Source organism: Mustela putorius, unplaced genomic scaffold (genome assembly GCF_011764305.1).
Source record: "Mustela putorius furo isolate JIRA1106 unplaced genomic scaffold, ASM1176430v1.1 tig00003899_pilon_pilon_pilon, whole genome shotgun sequence".
Taxonomy (NCBI): Eukaryota; Metazoa; Chordata; class Mammalia; order Carnivora; family Mustelidae; genus Mustela; species Mustela putorius.
Genome location: NW_025422048.1, coordinates 14,844,296 through 14,870,591, shown reverse-complemented (window position 1 = coordinate 14,870,591; position 26,296 = coordinate 14,844,296). Strand labels below are relative to the sequence as shown.

At 45.9% G+C, this 26,296-nt stretch overlaps 2 protein-coding genes across 6 annotated transcripts in view; one reads left to right on the top strand and one right to left on the bottom strand.

Annotated features, from left to right (window-relative positions):
- Positions 1-457: 457 nt before the first annotated feature.
- Positions 458-12,393, top strand: CD40LG (CD40 ligand). Its single transcript, XM_004773655.3, has 5 exons — positions 458-1,051; positions 2,883-3,014; positions 6,617-6,671; positions 8,492-8,554; positions 11,285-12,393. Exons 1-5 carry the CDS (start codon positions 896-898, stop codon positions 11,659-11,661), a joined length of 783 nt encoding a protein of 260 aa, XP_004773712.1. The 5' UTR covers positions 458-895; the 3' UTR covers positions 11,662-12,393.
- A 10,702-nt stretch (positions 12,394-23,095) lies between these two features.
- Positions 23,096-26,296, bottom strand: part of ARHGEF6 (Rac/Cdc42 guanine nucleotide exchange factor 6) — a 100,075-nt gene continuing 96,874 nt past the window's right edge. For all 5 annotated transcript variants that reach the window (XM_004773651.2, XM_004773652.2, XM_004773653.2 and 2 more), the window contains one exon: positions 23,096-25,532. In XM_004773651.2, coding sequence (XP_004773708.1) covers positions 25,392-25,532 — 141 coding nt within the window. In that variant the 3' untranslated portion in view covers positions 23,096-25,391. The remainder of the gene's footprint in view (positions 25,533-26,296) is intronic.

The window sequence follows — 26,296 nt, the reverse complement described above, 5'->3', positions numbered from 1 at the left end:
CCTGGAGAGGTAAAGTAATTTGCTGGAGGTCCATAGCCATTTCTTAGTAGAGGAAGGACTAGAATTGAGCTCTCTTAACTGGAGCCCGTTTTCTCTATTCCAAGCCATTCACCAGCATCAGCAATTATCTGACAGATGGGAACAGTATAGACAAGCAATTTGGCCAACTCAATCGAAGATTCCGACTTTAACCTTGTTCCCGGAGTTTGGGAACCATTTCCTTCAAGACCCTACTCCTCCTGGCCCTTGAGGAATTTATTTTTTCTTGAATTACCAGTCCAGCTAAAATTTAAAAAAAATAACTGTCAGCACTCCTTTTTGCTTCGTGCCACGTAGACTTGAAAAGCTGCTGGGATTTCATTGGGTTTGAAGATGAAAGAAGTCTCGAGAAGCAATAAGCCAGGGGTATACCAGTCATAAAATCAATCCAAACTTTTGTTGACATTTGTTTCTTTCCCCGTATGCCAGGTTCCCAGTTTGTATTAGTAAGACTGAAATTGAAATAAGTCTGTTGCTGGTGGACACATTTGTCACTTTCCTTGAAACTGGTGAACCCAGAAAGTTAGCGATAGGAAAATACTGCCATTGTCTGTTAAGAAGTCTATGACATTTCAAGGCAAGAATGAATGTATGGAAGAAGAGACTTGTTTCTTCTTTACTAACAAAAGGGAAAGCCTGGAAGTGAATGATATGGGTATAATTAAAAAAAAAAAAAAACCTTTACGTAACTTTTTAGCTGGGAGAGAAGACTACGAAGCACATTTTCCAGGAAGTGTGGGCTGTAACGATTGTGCGCTCTTAACTAATCCTGAGTAAGGTGGCCACTTTGACAGTGTTCTCATGCTGCCCCTGCCACCTTCTCGGTCTGAAGATATCATTTCAACTCTAACACAGCATGATCGAAACATATAGCCAAACTGCTCCCCGATCTGTGGCCACCGGACCACCCGTCAGTATGAAAATTTTTATGTATTTACTTACTGGTTTTCTCATCACCCAGATGATTGGGTCAGCACTTTTTGCTGTGTATCTTCACAGAAGACTGGACAAGGTAAGCTGAACCAGGTGCCCTGGTTAACTCAAGTGGGGGGTCCTTATTGATTTGTGGGTTGAATGGTTTTAGGTCTGCCCAGATGATGGACCGTGGTGGGAACCCATATAGCTGAAATGGTCTCACGGCATTATGTTTGTCATCTAGTTCGTAAGGTCTTCTCTTCTTGTCTCTGGTTGAGAGCTTGGGTTCTGGAATCAGACTGGGTGGGTTCAAATCTTGACTCTGCCCCCTCTTAGCTCTGCAATCCTGGGCAAGTTATTTTATCTTTGCGTGCCTCAGTTTCCACATCTTAGAAACGGGGAAGATAATAGTACCCACCTCGTAGATTAAATGAATTTAGCCTTGTAGCCAGCTTAGACCAGAACCAGTGGAGAGGGAGCACTAGGTGGGCATTAGCTATAATTCTTTGCTAAAGTCTTGCTTAAAAAGTAAACTTGTTTTTCTGATGGAGACACCTTTTTTTTTTTCTTTAAATTGTTAACTAAAGAAGGAGAGTAGGAATTTGATCTGAAACTTCCTAGTGTTTCAGATTAGCACAGACATGGATAAGTCTGGAATTTACAGTCTTAGAGTACAAGTCGCATTGTCTCTATCCCTCTTCAAACACTGACTGTTGCAAGCTGCTCCATTTCCCTCTGAGATGTTTTACACGCTTAAGTGGCTGGACTTATACAGGAACAAAACAGTAGAGTAACTTAGGAGGTAGCTGGGTGTTGTCAGGAGAAAATAACTGTTAGGATTCATCCCATTTCAGTGTGTTTACCCACTTCCACTGAGCGGCATTATTGGCTGTACCAAAAGAACATCATTCATACATGAAAAGGAGAGATTTGACGAATTATTTGGCTGTTGCTATACATCTGGGTAAAGGGGTTGTCGATGCACAGCATCTGGAGACTGCATTTTCCCAGGGATGTTTCGATGCCGTCTGTTGGGATCCCATGCTAGAATTAGCACCATTATTTTCATCAGGATAAGGAGGGGCAGTGAAGGTTGAGGCAATGCACTGGGCTACTCAGATTTGTAGTTGAGTAAAGAGCAGGATTCAGGGTCTGGTTGTTGGCTTGTGTTTGGCCTGGTAGGCTCTGTCAATCAAATGATACCAAGCCTCTATGGGGAGAAGCAGCGACCACGTCTCCCAAAGCCTTGAGGTGTGTTCTTAGGGACAGTGGAAGCCGCTGGCTAAGTAGCTTTTGTTTTGAATCTAAAAATTTCATTTTAAAACAAGAAAACGGCCCCAAATCAGTTTATTACACAAGTGAATTCCATACATTTAACTCGTTAACTTTGGGAATGAAAGATGGTTTCCTTAAAAATGCAAATGTTTTCCACAAATACTAAAGCTAAAAAGAGAGAGATGTAATTAGAACTCAACTTAATTGACACACACTGCAAATTAACTGCTTTTTATAAAACACTGCAGCACCAGCTAAAGTGAACTAGGCAAATGAGCTCAGTGGAAAACGAATTTATACACTGGGTTCACAATGACCGATCCTTACAGAGCAATGAGGAGTACGATCATTCTCGAACATTGCCGCTATCATACGTGGACGAAATGTACATTTCGTAATAAAATTTTGTTAGAATAGCTGTGATTTCTACCTAGAGTTTTGGGTAGTAGGACATTTTAATTGCTGGCTTTTGTTGACTTTTTTAATGGCTGATACCAAATAACAATAATCCAGTATAATAACTTTTATTCCGCATTTATATCTGCAAAATCCTCCTTCTGTTATTGATGCCATGGAAGTGATTGTGGAGGGAGACATTATCAGCCACCTTCTCCAGAGTTATGTTTCTCACGTCCTTGTTATTTCACAAATAGATAGAAGATGAAAGGAATCTTTACGAAGATTTTGTATTCATGAAAACGTTACAGAAATGCAACAAAGGAGAGGGGTCCTTGTCCTTACTGAACTGTGAGGAAATTAAAAGCCGGTTTGAAGCCTTTCTCAAGGTAAGGAGCTCAGCTGTTGATTAAAGGGCTGTTGAAACTGTTTATTGCTTTTGCTGGTCGGGAAATAAACGCTGACAACATAGACATTTTGGAGACATACGTACATATGTGCGCACATACACACATGGGTATATGTATCCAATTAAAAAAAAGGAAAAATGAAGCCAAAATCCTACGTGAAAGGGAAAGGAAAACTGGAAGTGTGCACATTCATAAGAATGTTCTCGAGAGGAACAAAAGGAGTCTCTCTTGGGGATACTACCCTGTGAACATTTATGAAGCACACCGAGTTTGGCTCTTGGTATTTTCTTACCTTTCCATCCAAACCTTGCTGCCTTGTCCCCACGGACCCATGGTCGGTCCCCATTTCCCAGGGGAGCGAGGATCACCGGATGGCCCCAGGGTCAAGCCCTGCCTTTACTGAGGGCAGTAAGGATTCCTGAAGGCTGGGGAACAAACACTTCCCTCATGACAGAATTTCAAGTGCCATGAAAGTGAGATCTTTCCCTTTTCTTGTGAGGAGAGCTATGGAGAAAGGGGGCTGGACTTTCTCTGTGCTGCTCAAACCAGACCCCACGGAACACCACTTGCTCATGAAGTCAGTCCAGTGTAGGACTGCTGGCCAAGCCCTGAGGCAGACAGAGGCCCCAGCAAGGAGTCCCTGTAGTCACCGGGGCCGGTAATAGGTAGAGCAAACAAGCCTTAGAGGATTAACTGAGGATGCACTTACGACATGAATTCCATCATCATGTACAAGGAGTCTAGAATGTTCTTTCTCCTGAAGCAGAATATCAAACAGCCTTTCTGCTTGTTTCCCCTCTCAGAACACTGAGTAGAATCCCCCGGGCCCTCAGCTCACTTTGGGGTCATCAGTAAGAGGCAGCTCTCCACATTGAAGGCAGCAGCTCTGTGCCAAGCTATGGGGTGTCGGGGGTAATCTGGATAAACCAACAGCAGTTATTTCTCCCATATAAATAATCTATCATTTAACCCAGGAGTAAAGGACTTAAGATCTTATTTCTGAGTTTATTCTTGTCCTCCAACGGTAAAGACGCTAATAACCTCTTCCTGGGTCCCCTAACGGGAATCAGAAGGCAGCCCAAATCTGCTGTTGGCTTTCACATTCTTTACACTAATCTAGGTTTTAGATGAAGACTCCTCTTCATTGGCCAACTCACTGGAAATGAGTTGAGCTTCTCTGGTTGTCTGAGGACTCTGGCCAGTACCATAGGGTACTTGGAGGGGTTACAAATTTAAATATGAAGAAAGCTACATTCAGAATAGCAGTTAATAATTCAAATATTTATTAGATATTTAATGTGCTCAGCCTTACGACCTCGGGCAAATGGCTTCCCCTCTCCGGGCCCGTTTTCTCATCTATAAATGAGAGAACTCTGTCTTACTGACAGTCTTATCATTCAATGGCCAATTTCCAATGGTTCTATTTCAGGTCAGACATATAAAACTTCCCAAATCAGCTACCCAGGATAGGAGCAAGGGCTCCTTGGGCTTGCCTCTCTGCTTTATGCTTGAATGAGCAAAGTGACAGCTCCCAAGTTTCATATTCTAGAAAGGCATACCTTCTTAAACATGTCAACCAGGGCTCCTGACGTAAGGCAGAGGAAGCCCCTCACCTCTACTGCTCCCCAGGGCGGGATCCTAATGAGTGCCACGTGTCACAGAGTCCTCCCGTGAAGACTGACTGACCCCCTTTCCAATATCCGTTCTCCCAAATTTCTCATTCTAAACCATATTTTGGGCTTTTTAAAAAAATCCAACTGGTCACCTGTAGAATAACCCCAAAGTGGATTTTAGTATTCTCAGCGAGTGTTAGCAGGCTTTCTTTCTGGGCTTCACTGTCTGACTGGGCCAGAACAACCAAAAGGTTTGAATTTGGGGGTTCCAAATCGTAGGTCTTGAAGGGGTCTTAGAAGTCACCAGATCCAATGATCAACCCAGGGCCTCTGTCTTCTCTCCACGGTCCCTATCAAGTGGTCATCAAGGTCTGTTTGCACAGCTCTAGCGACGCCATCCCACTAGACTAGTCAGTTTCAGGCTTGTCTGCCCCCTCAAGGACTGAGATGTCTTTGATGGGGGTCGACGCATTTCCTTTTGAAGGTAGAGGCCAACCCATCCATACCTGCCCACGTAGACTCCCCAGTAAGAAAGAAATCACTAATCTGAGATTTTCTGAACGTCAACTTTGAAAAGTCTTTCAGTCGAGGTGGGGAGTGAGGAAGGGAGGGAAAAAAAGGCTCTGGGGAAGTGTGGCTGAGGGCAAGCTTGCAGGAAGACAGGGCTGGGCACATAAAAGACAAACTTTGCTGACTTCATGTTTTCATTTTGGCCAAACCCTGACACCAGCACAACCACGTAGCTGAAAAGTATCTCAACCTCGATCATCACACTCCATTTTTGAGGAGACACTAAATACTCATTTGTTTACTGGGTGTCTCACAAACATCTTCCTGTCGCCGCACTTTCTCAGCTCAAGTGGAAACTTGAAGGCCTGTGGCCCCTGTGGCATTTCGAGGCTCCCTGGTGGGGCTCCGAGACTTACACCCTCATATTTGGCAACCAAGCTGAGCCTCCCCTGGGGCTCTCAACAGTCCCGACACTAATTCCATCTGGGGAAGGACGGAAAGGGGGGGGCGTTGTAGAAAACTTGGAGTCCAGGAATGGGAAAGCGGGTAAGACTTTGATTATCAGAAGGGAAAATACTACTGTGCTTGGCCCTTGTATTTAGAGTCCAAAGTGATGGCGTGAGCTAGGTCGACCTCTGAACGTGATCTCAGAGTTCCTGCTCTTGGCTTCAGCCTCAGACTCCTTGCATGACCTTGCGTGATCTTCAAAATGGCAGCCGAATCCCTGACTCCCTTCCTGCTTGTGCCGATGGCCGTGCCTGTGAACTTCCCTGGTTGCTAAGTGTAAAGAAACCACTTAGGGAGTGTTGCATTTGCCTTTGAACACCAGCATCATCGGGAGACTACCTGGGTTTCCTATATGCTGATTATTCTAAATATATACAGGCCACACAAGGCAGCCAACTGCAAGAGAATCTCCCTCATCCCGTGGACAGGGACAAGACAATAAAAAATGCCTGAAGGTCTGTTTGTAGTCTGGAATTTCTTCCCAAGATCAAATGTACTATTACCCTTTCCTAAGAGATTTCAGACCAATTTTATTCTAATAGATACATCCCCTGCTTTATGTTTAATAATATTCCATATACCGGTTCCCAAGGTAGACACATCTCCCCATTCAGCATTATCTGTCAATACCCATCAAAGGCAGGGAGGCTGGGGTCATAGGAAGGGTCAGCATCACAGCCTCCAGTCTGGGGAGAGCCCTGCAGTGCAGATAATAGGGCCCTGATCTTGCCTCCAGGCTCACCCCTTGGGCTTTCTGGGCTGTCAGCTCATCTGTCAGTGCCATGGGTTCCCAATCGCTATGATGGAATTAATGACAGGATCTAAGTCCATATGATAATCCTCCCCAGGAACAGGCACTAGAGTCATGACAGATGCCAAATGAATGATACCTCCAAAACCCCACACCAGGTTTCCTGTCAAAATGACCTTTAGCACTGATTCTCATTTTAGGACATAATGCTAAACAAAGAAGCGAAGCAAGAAAAAAGCGTTGCGATGCAAAAAGGTAGGTTGCTATTTATCCATTTTTGTGAGCACTTAACACCTAAAAGGAAGCTTTGGGCTGATCATGCTGAACAACCCCGTTGTTAGAATTAGGGAACTTGGAGTCCTGGAAATAAAACAGGACTACAATGGCCAGATTGACACCTTCTCTAGCACCTGTGATTTGGAAAGGCTTAGTATGGACCCATGTATGGGGAAGGCTGTGTTCCTTTGAGGCTGATAGTACCAAGTATGAAGAAATGTCACTCTTTTCAATATCTTCTTCAAAGCACCATATGGCCTGGTGCCCCCCACAGAGGATAAGATGACAAGAAAGTCATCGCTGGCATTCATTGCTCAATGATAATAGTTTTTGGCAGAGAACCATGCCAGCAGAGGATCTGAGATCAAGGAATGGTTCTATGTGACAATGTTCCATTCTTTGCCCCGTTCTTGATGTCAGAACATGTCAAACATCTCAGGGTTGGATGGGATCTTGACTGGAAGGCAAGGTTCTCAAACGCAGTGCCACCCATAGAGCACAAATCTTCACAACCATCCGGTTTCCAATCCAACATGCCTGGGCACCTCCTAGCCCATTAGTCATCCTGGTCCAACTTTGAACGATTCTAGTAATTATAGTAAGATTACTAGATTACTCAGAGAGAAGTCTTCCCTCCTCTGGAGTTGAAGTTTATTCCTAAAATCTCCACTCACTGGACCCAGTCCTGCTCTTTGGGGCCATACTAAGTAAAGTAGAATTCTTCTAGATAGCAGCTGTCCAGATGTTGAAAATAGCCATCATGGCCGCTGAGCCTTTTCTTCTCCAGGCTAAACCTCCCCAGTGTCTTCCACTGTGCATCCCATGACGCTTTCTGGGGTTTTTCGTCTTCTATTCCTCTTAGAATTCAGCACCCCAAACACAATAACAATGCCTGGAGTAGCAGATGAGTGTTAATTACAATGTCCATGAAAATGATGTATGGCTTGTGCAAACTAATACACACAAAGAAATATATACATACAGAGATACAGATATCATTTTTGGAGGCCAGGAGCATACTCAGAGCTCGCTTTAACTGTTGCTCTGGATATAAAGGTCATCCTATCTCCAGGACGTTTTCATCTTCAGATTGTAAGATATGCTGAATGGTGCCATGTTGTGTGTGACTTACAGTGAAATATGAGGAAATGGGTGCACGTGGGTGTTGCCTAGCCATCTTCAGGAAAAGGATCAACTCAACACAACTGGTTATCTAGGTCATGCGATTTGATTCAATATTTATAGGGCACCTGCCAAGTGTCTGACAGCAAGCTCATTCCTGGGGTGGGGGGGACCTTCCACACAGTCTCTGAACACAGAGTATCAGCACATCTAATTAAAGAGCAAGGCTTTTACATGAGAAACAACCCAAGCTAGGCACAGTAGTTTGGCCAGTTGCTTGACCACATCAGATGCTGTTGGCATCATATAGGGAGGTGTGCTGACATCACCTTGGGGCTCAGTGGGACTCCCAATGGATGGGAGCTGTTTCTGATGGCAAGATTCAAAGTGTGTTTCACGAAGACCCAGAGTGTTAGCCTGTGTCAATCTAGGTAAAGTGGATTTGGGTACTGAACGCCCATTAGAAGAATGGGGTCAGTGCAAATAGCCAATTCGGTTGTTCAGATTCTAGAAACCAGCTTTCCCCGGGGACAGGGATTTCGGACCGTTGCGCTTTTCCTGTTGTGTAACCTACTTAAGCCGGGTCTCTGTGACAGAGCTGTAGAACTAGACCAGATCGTTCTGTGGGCAGTGTTGTGTTGCTTTGGCCTGACAGTTGGCTTTTGGTTTCATTCCAGGTGATCAGGATCCTCAAATTGCAGCCCATGTCATAAGTGAGGCCAGTAGTAACACAGCGTCTGGTAAGTCGAAAGCATCTGAGCTGGTCACCCCGGCAGGAAGGCTGAGATGCAGAAGCAGGGCGGCCTAACGATCAGGCTCCTCTCTTCCTCTGGGGCCCAATTTACCAACCCACCCCTACACCTCTCATAGGCTGAGCTTTGTCTTCAAAGCGAGCTCAGAGGCACAGATGGGACTTGAAGGGACAAAAGGAGATGGGAAGCAATCCCGATGTTCTCATTACGTTCTTGCCCAATGGCCGATTCTAAATGATGAATTGCTGGGTGGAGGGACCATTATTCTGAGAACACAGAAGAGATGGCAGGTAGTGACCTCCTGGCTGGGAGCATTCCTCATGCTAACCCCTCTTCGCTGTGTGTAAATGGGCCTCAGGGGGTACTTCCTGCCATCTGTCAATCCCTGTATGATTAACCCCAGCCTCGCGGGGGCCAACCTCAGGGAAATTAAAGGTAAAATCATTCTGCAAAGATCAATAGGCTCCAGGACGTTAGATTTTCCAATGAAGTAACAACAGACAACATACTGTCATCTTTTCAACTCTGAACGAGTTTATTTCCATATACGTTCTGCCATCATTCTAGCTCTTAGATCTTTTTTCCCAAACCTGTACCTTGAGAGAGTTGGTGCCCGAGAATGCGTCGCATCTGATAAATGGATGGAAACACGCCCGCAAGCACAAAACCCCCCTTGTTAGATAAATGCAGTCTGAGGGCATCAGAGCAGTCTTGGAAAAACTTAGCACAGTGCTCCAGAAAGGAGTTCTAAACTGTGTGTGTGTGTGTATGTGTGTGTGTGTGTGTAAGAGAGTGAAACACACACACAACGAGAGAGATAGACAGAGACAGAGACAGAGAGAAGAGGAGAGACATACCCCCTCATCTCCGAGGCAGCTTGGGCTTCTCACGGGGCGTAACACATACGTGGTTGTCACGGATGGTGATACGGAAGGAAGAGCACTGGATAGGAAGTCTTTGAACTGAGATTCTGGAACCATGAATTACCACTTGCTAGGTGACCGTGGGCAAGTCCCTTTGCTGCCGTGTCACGCTTGACTTACTTCCGAGGGTGGCTCTCAGCGTCCAGTCAGCTAATGTGGAAGAAGGTTATGTTATCACGGGTCAGACAAATGTAAGGTACTATTACTTAGCTTCCTTTATGGTAGTTTGGATGTCAGGAGAGTCACAGAAAGCCCTTAGTTAATACCATATTTAATAATCCTGCCAGGTAGCCGTTCTCAGAAAATACAGTTATGGGAGAACGTTCCAGCTGGGGTGGTGTGGCCAGGGTGGCAGTCCGCATGACACTTGCATACGCAGATTGCATGACAGCAACAGAGACACCACTTAGAAGAGTAGCTTTCTGCCGGGGTTTAGCCACCAGCAAGGAAACCCTTGCCCTTGGGTAGATTTCATGGTGCTCAGATTCTGCCAAAGTGCCCAAGATCGATATGATCCCAGCATATTTCAGTCTGCCTCACAGGAGGTCTGAAGGGGATAAGGTGTGAAGACTAAAAGATTCCTCACCGCCCCATCCCCCGACCCAGTCGCAAAGGCCCCACTCCTGGCTGGTCACGCTGCCACAAGCTTGACCTGCATCCCACAGCAAGGACAAAGATTAGGTAAGGACTTACGAAGATAACCCTAGTGGACTAAAAGACAGAGAACCTCCCCTTGGCTTCTCAAATGGTCTGCAAGTGAAATCATCATAAGGAAGTGTCATTTCTGGAGTGGTCCGGAGGGCCAAGAAATGTTAGAGGTTTCAGGATGCCTTTCCTGTTGCTAAAGGATGAGTCTCAACAGCTTGACTCTCACACCGTGCCCGATGGCCAAGTAGGAATTTTAGAAAACGGCTCAAGGAAGCAAATGATCGATACTTTCACTTCTGCCCAACCCCCACACCCAGCAGTCTAGCTCGCTGTGGGAGCTGAGATTTGAAATCGGGTGCACACACTACCTTTGAACCCACTCAACATCTCCGCCGAGAAAATGGCAGACCGTTGGTGGGTACTCAAGTTTAGCCACAAGAACACAGGTACTTTCAAGTTGGTAGCGCCCACTACAATGGAAGATCAAAACACACAGTGAAATGACAGGTTCATTTTCATACTTCCTTGCCTAATTTTAGTCCTTGCTGTGGGAGGCAGGTCGGGTTTGCGACAGCATGAGCAGGTAGGAAGAAATGGGGTCTTTCCTTTTGTCAGCTGAGGCTGAGCTACACAGCCGGGCAAGTCTTTGACTTTGTAAAATCCAAGGCTGGTGAGATAACAGTGTTCATATTAGCAAGGATTTTGTCCGAATGTCTTGTAGGTGTGTGTAGTTTAGGACGTGCAATTTTAAAACGCGCATCTGAAGTTCAAGGGTAAATTGGCTTTAAATGCTTTAAAAGGAAGAAGGAAACTCACTGCGCCTGGTTGCTCTCTTTAATCTTCAAAACAAGTCTCTGAGAGACACTGTAATACTAGCCCCGTGTTACAGATGAGGAAATAAAAGCTCAGGGAGATTAAGTGTCTGGGCGTGAGCGTGACTAAAGTCTGGGTGGGAACTCAGCTCCATCCGACTGTGAAGCCCCCGCCGATCGGTTCAGAGACTGAGGGCGGGAGGGCTCCGTAAGCATCCCTGGCAGCCCCGGCTTCCGCGTGTATGGGAAGCCAGGATGGAACATTGAACTCTGTTCTGGTGGAGTGGGAACCATGCACGCTTCGCCTCACCATGCGTGCCCCCTGTCTGTTGCAGTTCTGCAGTGGGCCCCAAAAGGATACTACACCCTAAGCAGCAACCTGGTAACCCTCGAAAACGGGAAACAGCTGGCCGTGAAAAGACAAGGACTCTATTACATCTACGCCCAAGTCACCTTCTGCTCCAATCGGGACACTTCGAGTCAAGCTCCGTTTGTAGCCAGCCTCTGCCTGAATTCCCCAAGCGGATCGGAGCGGGTCTTGCTCAGGGCTGCAAACGCCCGCAGCTCCTCCAAGCCTTGTGGGCAGCAGTCCGTCCACTTGGGGGGCGTATTTGAATTACATCCCGGTGCTTCGGTGTTCGTCAACGTGACTGATCCAAGCCAAGTGAGCCACGGGACGGGCTTCACGTCTTTTGGCTTACTCAAACTCTGAGCGGTGGCCCCTCGCGGGCTGCCAAACAGCAAAGCAGCTAAGACCACCCCCCTGTTGAACTGCCTATTTATAACCCTAGGATCCTCCTCGTGGAGAGCTATTTATTATACACCCCCAGGCAGGTAGGGCTGCGGTGAGGGAACGCCGGGGCCGGTGAAGCCCCAGCAGGCCCCGTTCCCTAAGGTTTCTGTTCTGGAAACAGCGGCCCCACGCATGCAGACACCCAGAGAGTCCCGTGAAAAGACGAGACCATTCCGCGCAGACTGAATTCTGAGTAAATGGCAGATCATGAGTCAAGTTTCATTTCGTTTCTTTGCATGCAGTGTCTTTCAGCGGATAATGCATTTGATTTTCCAGTGAAGATGCAGAAGGGCCACGGGGAGCCTCAGCTCGCGGTCAGTCCTAGTTGAGCCCGGGTCCCCGTGGCCCGGATGGAGGGGGCAGGCTCTAGAAAGTCTGGTGCAGCAGAGAACTGGAAAACCCTGCCCCCACCAGCCACCCCGACACTCAGGCTGTTGCTAATCCGTTATCTTATTTCAACCCTGTCCCGTCTCCACCACTGTAGGCGGGAGGAGGGAGCAGAGGCGGAGGCTCCGAGGCTGCCCACTCCTCCTGAAATGACTGTATTTAAAGGAAATCTCTCGTCTCTACCTGCAGTCTCCATTGTTTCCAGCGTGAACTTGGGATGATCTTGTTATTTATTTTTTGAATAATAAAGTGCCCTTAACGTTATTGTTGTCATCTAGCACCGAAAGCCCTGGGCCAGGTGGGGGCGGGGGAAGGGGGAGGAATCGTTCAGAGGGATCTCACCTTTGTGATGGGTTCCAAACGTGGTTCTCAAACTTCTTGGACCACAAATATTTTGGCGACAGTCCCCTCCCTGGCAGTTTGCCATAGGCTTTGGTGGATGACGTGAAGTTTGCTCGGTGAAAATCAACGTGGGTCCTTCTTTCCAGCGTGTTCTGGAAAGGCTGCAGGGGAGCAAAAGAGACTTTTTGTTCTTGATTCATCGCTGCTGAGCCAGGCGGGAGGGAGGGCTTCAGTGAGAAGCAGTTGCTTATCTTTTTCAGAGCTGTCTAGGTGGTTCTACCTCGGGCAAGAGGAAGTGGAGCGGGGACTAACTGGTTCCCGCGTTCTTCCACGGAAGCCAACAGAGCTATTCTTGGTCACCTCCAAGAAACCCAGAGTAATTTGTTCATCCTATCGGTAGAGTGCGTTGCTTAAAGCAAACCCCACAGGTTCAAGCAGAAAAATATCACTGTAGAAATAAGGAAGGGGAATGGAGTGGTTCGCTGTGGGAGGACCACACAGTCCCTTCTGGGCTGAGTTCTTTTGAGCACGTTCCAGCATGAATTTCTAACACAAGGCTGAAATCATGCTAGTTGAACTCACTTGGCTGCATACCATCTTCAGTGGGAGGATTTTGGTACGAGTAGAGGTGACACTGGGTGATTCAGGGACCCATGGATATGTTGTCCTCAGTGCTGTCTTGTCCTCCGGAGCGAAGATTCTTCTACAGCCTTGTCCTCTGCACGGGATGCTTGAAGGAAGTGGGACAGCGGCCATGGCAGCCAGGAGACATGGGTCATGAGATTCCCATAGGTATTGGGGCTCCCTTAGGAAGGTCAGGACCCCAGGTCTGGCTGAGAAGAGGGTGTGGTCCCGCCCAGAGAGAAGGGACAATCCATGGGCTGTGACTTTCCCTCCCTCACGGTAGATGAGTGCCCACTTTGGGGGGACAGCTGGACTTGCCCAGCTCGCCCTGGTGAGACATGGGGGTGGGGGTAGGCAAGAGGCATTACCCCTTTTAGGGTTCCTGAGAAGGGAATCCGTGTCGAGCCTGCACAAAACTTGTACAGCCTTCGTATACCCCCACGCTCTGATTTAAACATTGCCCTTGTACTTCGCCCTCCTCCTTCTTCGGACACTGCATCTCCCAATTATCTCTGCCTCTGGCAACCAAGTTGCTAACGATGTCCGTTATCACAATGAATGCTACAGATACAAAAACTGCCTTTTCCAGTCTATTGCTTCCGCGCTCATGCTTCCTACTGCTCGCTAGGACACCTCTCCCGTAGCTCCCGTCCAGAACTTTCCCTGCATGTCAGCCTCACCTAGCCAACTGCCTTCAACCTCTCAGATTACTTCCTCATGAGGTCACCTTGCCCTTTCTAAGAACTTCAGTCCCATCCTTCACCCTCTTCTCTTCCTGATCTACATGCTTACAGCGTGCTGTCGCCCCGACCCTGCCCGCTCATGGGCTCAACGACCACCTTCCTGCCTTTAGTCCTGACCTGCCTCCTGGAGCTCGTCCCCTCAAACCTGAAACATTCAAATGGAACTCCTAATCTTTCCCCCCAACACAACGAGGTCCGCTTTCAGTGTTTCCCATTCCAGAGAGTTCCAGCCTCTTCTGCCCTACTTCCCAAAACAGAAATCTGGCCTGACTTCTCGCTGCCCTCACTCTCGTGTCCAATCCTACCAGCGTAAATACATCACCCCTATTTCTTAAATAGTCCTTAAATTAATCTACTTCTTTCTATCTCTGCTGCCACTCTCCTAATCCACACTACCATCATCTTTCTTCTGGCAGCCTCCTAGCCCGCCTGCCTCTACTCCTGCTCACTCTCATTCACCAAATGATATCTTAAATAAATGTCTGATTTGGGGTGCCTGGGTGGCTCAGTTAGTTGGGCATCTGTCTTCGGCTGAGGTCATCATCCCGGGGTCCTAGGATCAAGGCTTGAGTCAGGTTTCTTGCTCAGTGGGGAGCCTGCTCCTCCCCCTCCCTATCTCTCTCCCCCCGCCCTGCTGTACACACACACACACACACACACACACGCACACGCACAAACACACACACACACACATGCACACTCTCTCTCTCTCTCTCTCGCTTGTTCTTGCTCTATCTCAAATAAATAAAATCTTTTAAAAAAGTAAATACAAGTCTGATTTTTCCACTGCCCTGCTTCATCATCTCCTGCTAATACCTCTCTCAATGTCTTAAGTTCCAACCCTCAGTTCCGCTGAGCAAGGCTACTCATGCTCTCCCGCCGTGGGCCCCAGGCGAGCATGCTCTCTCTCTTTGCTTGGGACCCCCGTCCCCTTCCCCCACTGTACCCTGCACTGAGTGTCACAGCACTCGCCAAAGTTGAGGTTTTTCCGACTATGCTGTGAGCTTTTAGAGCAAGAAGACCTTGTCCTGTTCACCTGTTTGTGGTGACTCCAGTGCCTGCCACAGAGCCTTGATTCATTGTATGAATCAATTGGTCCTTGATTCATTGTATGAAGAAAAAAATGAATGAATAAATGTCTCTGCTTGCAACTCGTTTAAGTAGTTCATAAAATAATTCTGTGCATTGGTTAAAGCATAAGTTTGCAATACTGGAAAAATATTTTATGTCAACAACATGTATATGATAAAACTGTACTCAAGGAATAGAGAATGTATAAATTATACTGTAGATAAAAATAAATGAGTTGTTTTCCTGGAGCACCTGGCCGGCTTGGTCAGTGGAGCGTGTGATGCTTGAGTTCGAGCCCTATGATGGGTGTGGAAGTAACTTAAAAATAAAATCTTTAAGGGGCGCCTGGGTGGCTCAGTGGGTTAAAGCCTCTGCCTTCGGCTCGGGTCATGATCCCAGGGTCCTGGGATCGAGCCCCATATCCGGCTTTCTGCTCCGTGGAGAGCCTGTTTCCTCCTCTCTCTCTCTGCCTGCCTCTCTGCCTACTTGTGATCTCTTTCTGTCAAATAAATAAATAAAATCTTTAAAAAAACTGTATTAAAAATAAAATCTTTAAAAAATAAATCATCTATTTTCATTATATGGTTGGTGATAGTTTGTAAAACAGTACATGAAGTTGGTCCAAACTTCACTTGAACGTTTTTAAAGTTGTTCTAGTAAGTAATGGGGACTTGAGTACCTATAATATTTTAATCGTAAGTTATCTAATTTCATCCCATTTTTATAGACATAGTACTTTTACCTTCCATCTAAGGGTTGGGGGGAGGGGAAGCTTGAAATGACCAATGATTTTTATTTCCAGACAGAGAAAATGAATGAAGTATGAAATATTACCGCCACTGTTACTTGGTAGGGAGCAAATGTCTAAAAAAGGCAAAGTTGTCAGTACGGGGCACCCCAGTTAAAGGAAAACAGCATATAGACACCCCCACCCCGGGCTCCAGGAGGGAACCTATCTGGCACTGAATTTGACTATTTCCACATCTCCTGATACTACCGTGTTGCAGGCTACACTGCTGTCTGAAGTAACAGACGCAGAAACCCGGGACTTGAAGCTAAGTAGAATTTATTTTTCTCTGTGAAATACATCTCCAGTTAAAAAAAACAAAACCAGGGGCACCTGGGTGGCTCAGTCAATTAAGCATCTGACTCTTGATCTCAGCTCGGGTCTTAATCTCAGGGTCGTGAGTTCAGGCCCCATATTGGGCTCCATGCCAGACACAGGGCTGACTTTTTAGATAGATAAATAGACAGACAGATAGATAATTTTTTTTTAAACCCAGAAAAGGGAGCCTGGGTGGCTCAGGTCATGATCCCAGGGTCCTCGGATAGAGCCCCACATGGGGCTCCCTGTCCTGGGGGAAGCTTGCTTCTCCCTCTCCTTCTGCCTGTCTCTCTCTTTGTCAAATAAATACATAAAATCTTTAAAAATAAACAAAACCCCCAGAAGTAGTCATTGTAGTGTAGTGGTCGCATCTGGAGTCAGACAGACACCTTCCTGACATAGCCTCTGCCATTTTACGAACTTTAAAACCATGGCAAATCATTTCTCCTCCTCTGAGCTTCAGTGTCCTCTTCTGGAAAGCAGGGATGATAAGAATGCCTGTTTGGCCAGGTTTGTGAGGGTTTAACGAGATCATTCACAGGAAGTCCGTAGCAGAGCCTGCTCTCTGGAACAGGAAGCCATCTTAAAATGGTTGGGACACCTGAGACCGAGGAAAATAGGACTTGCCCACTGTAGCAGACCAAAGACCGCACTCAATTTGAAGAAAAGTAAAAGAAAAAAAAAGCCAGGGTAAGATCACATACCTAACATTACAGTAGATTTGTGTGGAGCAAAGACTCTTTCTTACAGTTTCATTGTCAAAAACATTGAACCCATTGAAGGCTTGGGGTTGCCCAGTATTTTGGTTGTCTTGAGCAGTTCCACATTTAGCATATTTAGGAAGGTTTCTTTCTTCTTCTTCTTCTTCTTCTCCTTTTTTTTTCATTTCAGGGGTAGAGGTCAGTGATTCATCAGCTGCCTATAACCCCCAGTGCTCATTCCGTCACGTGCCTTCCTTAGTGCCCATCCCCCAATGACTCCCCCCCCCACCCCCTCCCCTGCAGCAACCCTCAGTTTCCTGGAGTTCAGCATCTCTTCTGGTTTGCTTCCCTCTCAGTTTTCATCTTATTTCATTTTTCCTTCCCTTTCCCTGTTGTTTTGTTTCTTAAATTCCTCATTATTGGTGGGAATGCAAACTGGTGCAGCCACTCTGGAAAACAGCATGGAGTTTCCTCAAAAAGTTAAAAACACAGCTACTCTATGACCCAGCAATTCCCCTACTAGGTATTTATTCAAAGGATACAAACACGGTGATCGGAAGGGGCACGTGCACCCGAATGTTTATAGCAGCAGTGTCCACAATAGCCAAGCTATGGAACGAGCCCAGATGTTCATCAACAGATGAATGGATAAAGATGTGAGGTGTGTATACATATACATACATATACATATATGTATGTATATACATACACGTATATACATATACGTATGCATATATGCATACATATACATACATGTATGTATGTATACACATAGATGTGTATATACATATATGTATGTATATGCACATGTATGTATATGTGTGTACATATATGTGTATGTGTGTATACGTATATACATATATACGTATGTATATATACATATATATACATATATTATATATACACTTCACATCTTCTATATATATATAGAAACCTTCTATATATATATACACACACATATGGATAAAGAAGATATATATACATACATATATGTATGTATATATATATACACCTCACATCTTCTTTATCCATATATGTATATATATATGTATATATATATAGAAGGTTTCTTTTAAAAAGGACTGTGATCATTGCTTCCCGATCTGAAGGACACCCGCACACAAATGTACTTCTTCCATGCTACACTCCTCTGAGTAACGCCGCACGCGACTCGGCAACTCTCACGAACGCCAGTGGGTGCCCCACTCCTGGAGTTACATTGAATTATCCTTCCCACTTTTCTGCTAATGTAACCGCACTTAAAGTCCAATAATTTTTCTGTCACAAACTCTATTCCTATCTTCTGTACTTCTCTGCTATAAACCTCTTTGAAGGCCAACGTGCAACCTTTAACTCAGATTTTTTTTTTTCCGAGATTTGATTTTTGTTTATTTGTGAGAGAGAGAGAGACGGAGATAGTGGCAGAGAGAAAGAGAGAGAGAGCGAGCGAGCGAGCACAAGCTGGGAGGAAAGGGAGAAGCAGGCTCCTGGCTGAGCAGGCAGCCCGACTCAGGGCTCGATCCCAGGACCCTCTGACTGTGACCTGGACCGAAGGCAGATGCTTCCACAACTGAGCCACCCAGGTGCCCCTTTAACTCAGATTTGATTCACATTTCTCATTACTAGGTGTTTTTTTTTTTTTTTAATCCATCCACACACCCATCCAACACTGATGGACGTTATGTGCTCTGTGCTAAACACGAGACAAATGCGATCCAGTCCCTCCCCTCAAGGAGCTTACAGTCTTCTGCATAACAGGGCTGCGAACGTTTAAAGCCTGGGGTCCATGCTGCCCCAGGGGTTAGGGACCCGTGTTGCACGTGTTACATGCCAAGGACACAAACTCCGACGAGCAGGGGAAGGCAGGTGTCAGGAAAGGCTTTCTGGGAGTGGTGGCCCAGACTGAGGATGCTGCGGGGAGGAAAGGAGCCCCCGAGGGCGAGCGCAGAACACACAAAAGCATAGGGTTCAGGGAGGCCCCCCGGAGGGCCTTGCGTGGGAACCGGTCTTGGTATATGGCCGGCCACACAGCTCCTGAGGAAGCCCAGTCTAGGAAGAGGCCCCGAGCTCATTTGGCAGCGAGAAACTACCCTCGGGCCTGCTTTCCCAGAGGGGCTGGCTCCACATGGCCCACGGGGCAAGTTGTGAGAAGGTGGCCGGGAGGCTGGGCCACAGGCCAGACCCTGCAGGCTTGGAGGCCGCGGACAGCGTGGGCCTCCAGTTGGCTTCTGCTGTAGACACTGAGGCAAGTTTTCACAGGTTTCCCATTCACATTATTTGGAACATTTGCTCGTTCAACAAATATTCATTGAGTAGGTACGATCTCCTCGTATAGGAGGTGACCCAGGCAGGGGAAGCACAGTGTGATGACAGGATAAGGGCTGTTGGAGTCTGGATTCCCGGAGGAGGCAAGACTAGAGCTCACTTTTTTTTTTTTTTATTTTAGAAATTATTTCAAAGTTAGAGAAGTTCAAAAAAAAATCATAAAAATAACAGTGTACCTTTTTTTTTTCCTGAACCATTTAAGGTCGTGGACTTAATGACCTCAGGGTGCATTTCCTAAGAATAAAGATATTCTTCTTTATAACCATAGCACAGATGATTCCCCAGTAACACAGGGTTTGGATTTTTTCCAATAAATAGAATAAAGTACTATAAATATATTTGCTCTTCCTTAAGATTTTCTTAATAACAGTTTCTTTCCTTTGGCTTACTTTATTGTAAGAATGCAGCATAGGACACAGAGAATGTACAAACTATATGTTAACTGTTAATATCTTTTTTTATCGCTTTGCCCTTCCATTATAGGATCCAGTCTGGGGAGCAGGTACTGAATGTAGTTGTTAGATCTCTTTAGTCCCTTTTCATCTAGAACGTCTCTTCAGCCTTTCTTTGTATTTAACACATGGACATTTTTGCCTCAAATAATCATCTCCCCTCCTTAAAAATAAATAAATAAATAAATAAGAATGTTCCTTATTTTGGGTTTGTCTGATGCTTCCTCATGGTCAAGTCCAAGTGATGCTTTCCTGGATGGCAAACCACATACATGACGTTGTGTTCCTTTCAGCGTCTTACATCTGGAGGCGTATGATGGCCATTTGCCTCTCCTCGCTGATGTGGATTCCGATCACCCAGTGAAGGAAGGTGCTGTCTGGTTTTTGCATCTCTAATCACCAGTCTCCCCTTTCTAACAAGTAAGCAGTCTTGGGGGAAACACTTCGAGAGCATGCAAATATCTTTCTCATCATCAACATTTTCCCCTTTATTTAGCATCTGAGAGTCATTTTTGCCTGCATCAGTCTTTAGTATGGCGGCTGCAAAACAAGGATTTCCCAACTCTGGGAAATCACACAAATGTGGTTCCTTCCACATTTACCACTCAACACTCAGCACGGTCACTTACCCTTTCTCCCCTCTTCTTTCTTTCTCAGCATGGACTCATAGATGTCTACTTTTTTCAATGTTTTCTAAATCATTACTATCCTTATTTTGGTGCTCAAATTTACCTTTATATGGCCAGTGGAACCTCTTCAAGTTGGCCCATGTCCTTGAGATGTGAGCCTGTCAGCTTCTTTTCTTAGCATTCCATTACTTTCTGGCACAACAAGATGTTCTAGGCTCATCTTATACCTTCCCTGTTTCAGCCATAGGATCAGCCATTTCTCTAAGGAGCTCTAGTTCCTTTCAGTACAGAGTGTGTTTAGAAACCAAGTTCTGGGTACTAACTGTGTTCCTGAGAACACAGTTCCTGCTCCTAGGAAATATGTATGAGAGAGATAGAGAGAGAGAGAGAGAGTGTGTGTGTGTGTGTGTGTGTATGTGAGATATGTATGTGTATGTATATATGGATATATATATATGGAATATAACATATATAAACATATACTAATAACTATAAATACATATATTTATACACAGACACACAAAAGCTGTCAGAGTTAGCAAATAAAAATTCTGGATACCCATTTATATTTGAATTTCAGGTAAAGAGTGAAAAACACAGTATAAATATATCCCATGCAATATTTGGGACATGATCTGTATCAAAACAGTATTTGTTGCATCGCTGAAATTCAGCTGTTTTAGGTAAGCTCTACACCCAACGTAGGGTTTGAACTGGAGACCCCAAAAGCAAGAGTTGCATGTTCTACTGATGGAGCCATTCGGGCACCCCAGCTGAAATTCAAATTTAACTAAGCATCGTGGTATTTTATCTGGCAATCCTAACACATAGAAACATACATAGTACATACATATAAATGTACACATAAACATGCAGAGACACACATATATACATGCATTTTAGAAATCACGAGTTCACATTGATACTTGAGCTGACTCTAAATGGAAAGGAAAGAATTTGCTCAATGGACAGGGATGGGAAAGTGATTTTAGGCAGGGCAAAAGGCATATTACAAGACTTCAGAGAAATTCATGGAGATTATATTTTACTGTGTGGTGAGGAGTAGCAAGAGATTGTATTTTTAAACAGATGAATGACATTGACTACTGGCACCAAAGTTAGGACAGACTAGAGAAGGCAACAAGAGGCAAGGAGATGCATCAGTCTGAGGGAGAGATGACAAGTGCCAAAAACAAGTGATGGTCAGGAGGATGGAGACGAGTTCAGGAGATACAACAGAGTTAAAAATGGTAAGATTGGATGACTAGACTTATAAAGCGTTAATGTATAAATTGATACAGGGTTGAGGGAGAGGATGGAGCAGAGGATAATGCCCATTTTCCTGACTGGGCCAACTAAGTGGCCAGAAGGGCTGTTCAGTGGAATGGGAAACACCGGAGGAGCAGATCTGGGAATAGAAAGGAGGAGTCCAGCTTTGGACATGTTGAGTTTGAGCTGTGTAGGACATCTAAGCTGGACTGTTCAGGAAGTAGCTGCACCCATTGTTCTGGAGCTCAGGAGAAACATTGGGATGGAAAAAATATGGATATGGGAGTCACCTGCATTTTGATCAATGAAGTTATTGGAGTAGACAAGGTTGTCCAGGAAGAGGCCATAGAAAGGAAGGCAAGAAGAAAAGTGACGAGGATCAGCAAATGTCCAAGGGACAGGCAAAGGAGACAGAGCCAGCAGAGACGACAGGGGTGTTCAGAAAGGCTGAATGAATGCCAGAAACCTTGGGATCAGGAAAGCCAAGGAAGGAGAGCTTTATCAAGGAGGCAAGGGTCAAATAACAAGCTAGCAACTGAAAAGTGTTCCCTGGATTTTTCGATTGAGAGCTTATGAGTGACTTCCCAAGAGTAGGTGGCTGAGGTAGTAGCCTACTTAGCAGGTGCCAAGCACAAAGGAGAAAGAGTACGGATCCCGGAAGCGGACAGACCAGGGTTTCGAATCCCAGCTCCACAGCTACTAGCATCTTGTTCAACATCTGTGCTTCTGTTCCTTCGTCAGATGGGGATGGCCAATAGCTCACAGAGTGGTTGCGAGGGTTTCCTAAGCCCAACCGTATAAACACTTGGGAGAGCCCAGCCCACAGAGGTGTGATATTACATCGACTGCTTCAGAGCAAGAAACATCAACCACGAAAGGCAACCCAAGCAGAGAGGTAATATTTGGTGCCTACAAAATCATTGGTGACAGAAGCTGAAGTCAGGGGACTAACACTGGACTCATGGCTTCAAGGTCATTGTATTGTAATTATGATCCAAATCTAGTTCAGGAAGCTTCTGCTCTCGCTCCGTCATGATCACTGCCATGACCGTCTCCCACGCACAAGCTGTGAGTGGACACACTGGAAGCTAGAGTATAGAAGCCACAAACACATCTCCGGGATGGCCCTCCAGCCGCGAAGCCCCAGGACGATGGCCTCTAGCTAATGTAAGCCTTCCAAACATCGTGCAAAGGTGTTTCATTGACAGAACTGAAAATGTATCAGAGATGCACACTGTATCTCCATACCCTAGCTGCAAGGGAGTCTGAGGGTTTTGTTTTGTTTTGTTTAAGTCTTCCAGGGAGAGACACAAAAGGGGTAGGAAGGGTGCTGAGCAGCGAAACAGATAATATCCAGCACATCTGTCTCAAGGTGGAGCAAATATTTTCATCTTGATGGCTGCCACCAGCATTCCAACTGTGGTCAGAATGTAGGCTATCACTGGCTGATAAAATCCTGATTGTGGACGGAAAATGGTGTGCGAACAGTTCGTAGGTTGGGACCAGAAGGAGAGTGGTGGCGAAGTTAAGGAAGGTTCTGTCTTATGACATGAGTTATCTCTGTGAAGTGGGGAGCAAGTGCACCTGCCAGGGGACCCGATGACAGCGGACAGCTCAGGAGTACATGGGGGAGGAAGCTGCCACCCTGTGAGAAATATTTCTGAGGAGAAGAGAAGAGAAAAAGAAGAGAAGAAAAACACAGGACTTGGTTTATAAAGCACTGTTATTCTTATTTATTGAAAATGTCCATTTTAAAAGTCTTCAAAATAAAAACAAGTTAGAAAATCTGAGCTTGTGTAAGAAGGGACATGACGGAAGAGGAACTAAAAAGCCTCTAAGGGCAGCGGTTTAATTACAGGGTGACAGGAACCCACTTACAGAGGATTGTAAACAACACACCTATGGAGACACTGGTCTCGGGTGAACATGGCTTCGTTTCCTGTGTAGGACTGCTTCACTACCCACAGTACCAAGGGCCTCTCTTCCAAAAGGCCCAGTTCCAGAAACATGCATATGTACACATCACTTTAAAATAAAGACCTTTCAATATTGTAAGCAATCCTATGCCTTATCAGCTAAAGTATTTTGTAATCACAAAAATGTTCCCTACGGATATAGCTGGTGCATTTACTGCAAGCCATTCATTAACCACAGGTGGGGCAGATGCTCAGGTCTGTGTGGTAGTTGTTCATTTTTAGGTGGAGGATGGTATATCTAAGCTGCTGGGCTTAAAAACAGAACAGGAGCCACTTCTAGAAATCTTCACTCTTCATTCCAAAGATGGCTGCATGCGGTTGGCTGATGGCGGTCTTCCAGAACCGTCCCCTTCCTGTGGATGGTGTCATTTCTGCCGTGTGGCAAGCAGTCAATAGCCCTGTACCGCGGAGCTACGGGAACTTGAGGCCCCCCGAGTACTACAAAAAAAAGAGCTTAGCGAGCTGGGGGATTCAAACTTCAAGTGTGGTTTCTAAACGCCATTGGCAAAACCCACATTTAGAGGGACCCACCAAATATATCTGGAAGGTGACCTTGACCAGTCCATTGGCCCTTTGCCTCTCTTTCCAGTGATCAGCCCCACCTGCCTGACTGCACCTGTCTTGGGGAGAGGGGGCAGTGGGTTGCACTGCTCTGTCCTGGAGCCTCGTGCCGACTTCCATTTGTGCCTGTTTGGATGTGTTCTGCTCTTCTGGGACCCTCTTCTAAACCTGGTTTACCACTGTTCTAAATTTGGAGACACTCACAAAGGGGACTGTTGGAGTCAACGAGCAATGTTAGTAGACAAGTTCCAAACACGAAGCTTCACCAGGAACCAGCATACGACCACTGCCAGGGGTAGGGGGATGGGCGGGGGGGGGTCCTTTCTTTCTGGATATGCAAACTCGACCAACAGCACATTTCTGCAAATAATGCTTCAAGTCCTACTCAAAGAGGTTGATGAATATTACAGCTTCGCACTGCATACCTGGAAGAGTGATAAAGTGAATTAAAGCAGTCTACTAGGGCACGCTATCTCCTCAATGCGGATTGTTTTGAAGGAGAGGTTCACAAGTTGAAATATGCCATGTAGATGAAGTGACTGCTCACGGTCTATATTTCCAAAAAGTAGGCAAAGTGCACACGTACGAGTTTACATACCGCTTTACACGGTTGGCTGAAAAGCACTGGGGAAGTAGAAAACTTACACACGAGGCAGACAGTGACGGGCAAAAACTATCATGCACTGGGCGGGCATGGTCAACTCTGCGGCAGATGGGCAAGATTGTCTACTGCAATTTGCTAATGGGTCTGGTGTTGGCAAGGGTGACCGGGGCTTCTGCCCCATAGAGTTAAAATGTAAACCCACACAAAAGAAATAAGGATGCTACTGTTTTCTTGACCTTATAGACAACACAGGGCAGTAATTTAAAAAAAAAAGTATGCATTGAGGGTGGCACATGATAGTCGGGGCAGGATGGCTGGGTCACTGGGCAAATGACCCTACCCTTGTCATAGCTCAAGGAGCTTTGCTCTCCTTAAATTGGGTACTGAGGGGCTTCCAGATATAAGAAAGCATGAAAGAAAAAGTCAAGTTCACATTTACTAAGCCACGGCCGGCCACTTTGATACGGCAGCCCCAAAAGAGTGACAGAGCGGGGTGTGGGGGCGAGTAATGGCTGGTGAAGAGGCACTATAAATTGAAGGCCATATGAAGACCATTTAAATCATCTAAAATCCATTTTAAATTCTCGTTTTCCTTTTCTTATTGAGTGGAAAAGACTCGGGGGAGAGTTCCACCACCATGTCTCGCTTTTACCCCGGTCAAAAAGAAAATAACCAACCAATAATCAAACGACAACGAACACTCAAGCAAACAGAGAGAGCGAGAGAGCGAGAGAGAGAGAGAGAGAGAGAGAGGACTGACTCAGATACAAAATAAAAACCAAGGAAGTGAGCAAACAAATCATTCAGCTGGACATTTCTAGATGCCCCGGAGGCACGTGTGCCCAGTTGCACAGTGACGGTTACGGAAGAACGGAGGTCTTGCTACTGGACTCGGCCCGAATACACTCATCAGTCTGCTTCAACAGCCTCCGCACCAGCTTTTCTAGGTCCCTTCTTGATTTCAATTCTTCTTCCAGGCACTGCTTCATTCTTTTATTTTCCTATGATGGCAAAAAACTGGTTAATTCCCCAACCAAGGGCGCCCTTCCCAGGGCTCCTCCTGCTCATCTTCTTAGCAGCCTTCACCACTGACTGTACATGCCTTCCTCGGGCTCCTTTCTCTCAGCTTCTAAGGCAGGACAGGCCCCTGCTTCTCTGACCCCTCTCGGGCCGAGCTTTCGCATTCTTTGGGCCTGCGGCGTAAGCATCCACGGTGGCTCTGGCCCAGGCCCTCTTCCGGCTTAGCTCTCTTTTCACTTAGTGTCTCATCTCCTGCAGCTCAACTCAGAGGCCGTGCACGTCTCTTACACACTTGACCTCATCTCATCTCACAAGCACTAGGTCCACAGTCCCCCAGTATCAACTTGGTATATACAAGTACCTCAAACTCATTATGTCCTAAAGTGAACTCTATCTCTATAGTCACCCCAACCTTCTCTTCCTCCTGTGGCTCCGGATCTCCATGAAGGGAACCACCCTGTCAAACCAGAGACCCATGTAAGAAGCTTCATCTTCAATCCTTATACTCGGTTCTCCTTATACTCACGCACTCACAAGTGCCTTATCTTTGTTAACGTTCTGCTTACAGATGTCAGAGCACAGGAAAGCCATCACTAAGTATGGGACCCTATTGCAAACCGCCAAGTAGGTATATGAGCAATCCTGAGAAATCTGAAGCCAAGACCATGCAGTAAAATCAACAAAACCTACCTTGAAGACACAAGAAAAATCCCCACCTCACCACCTTGTTCCTGTTATATGACCC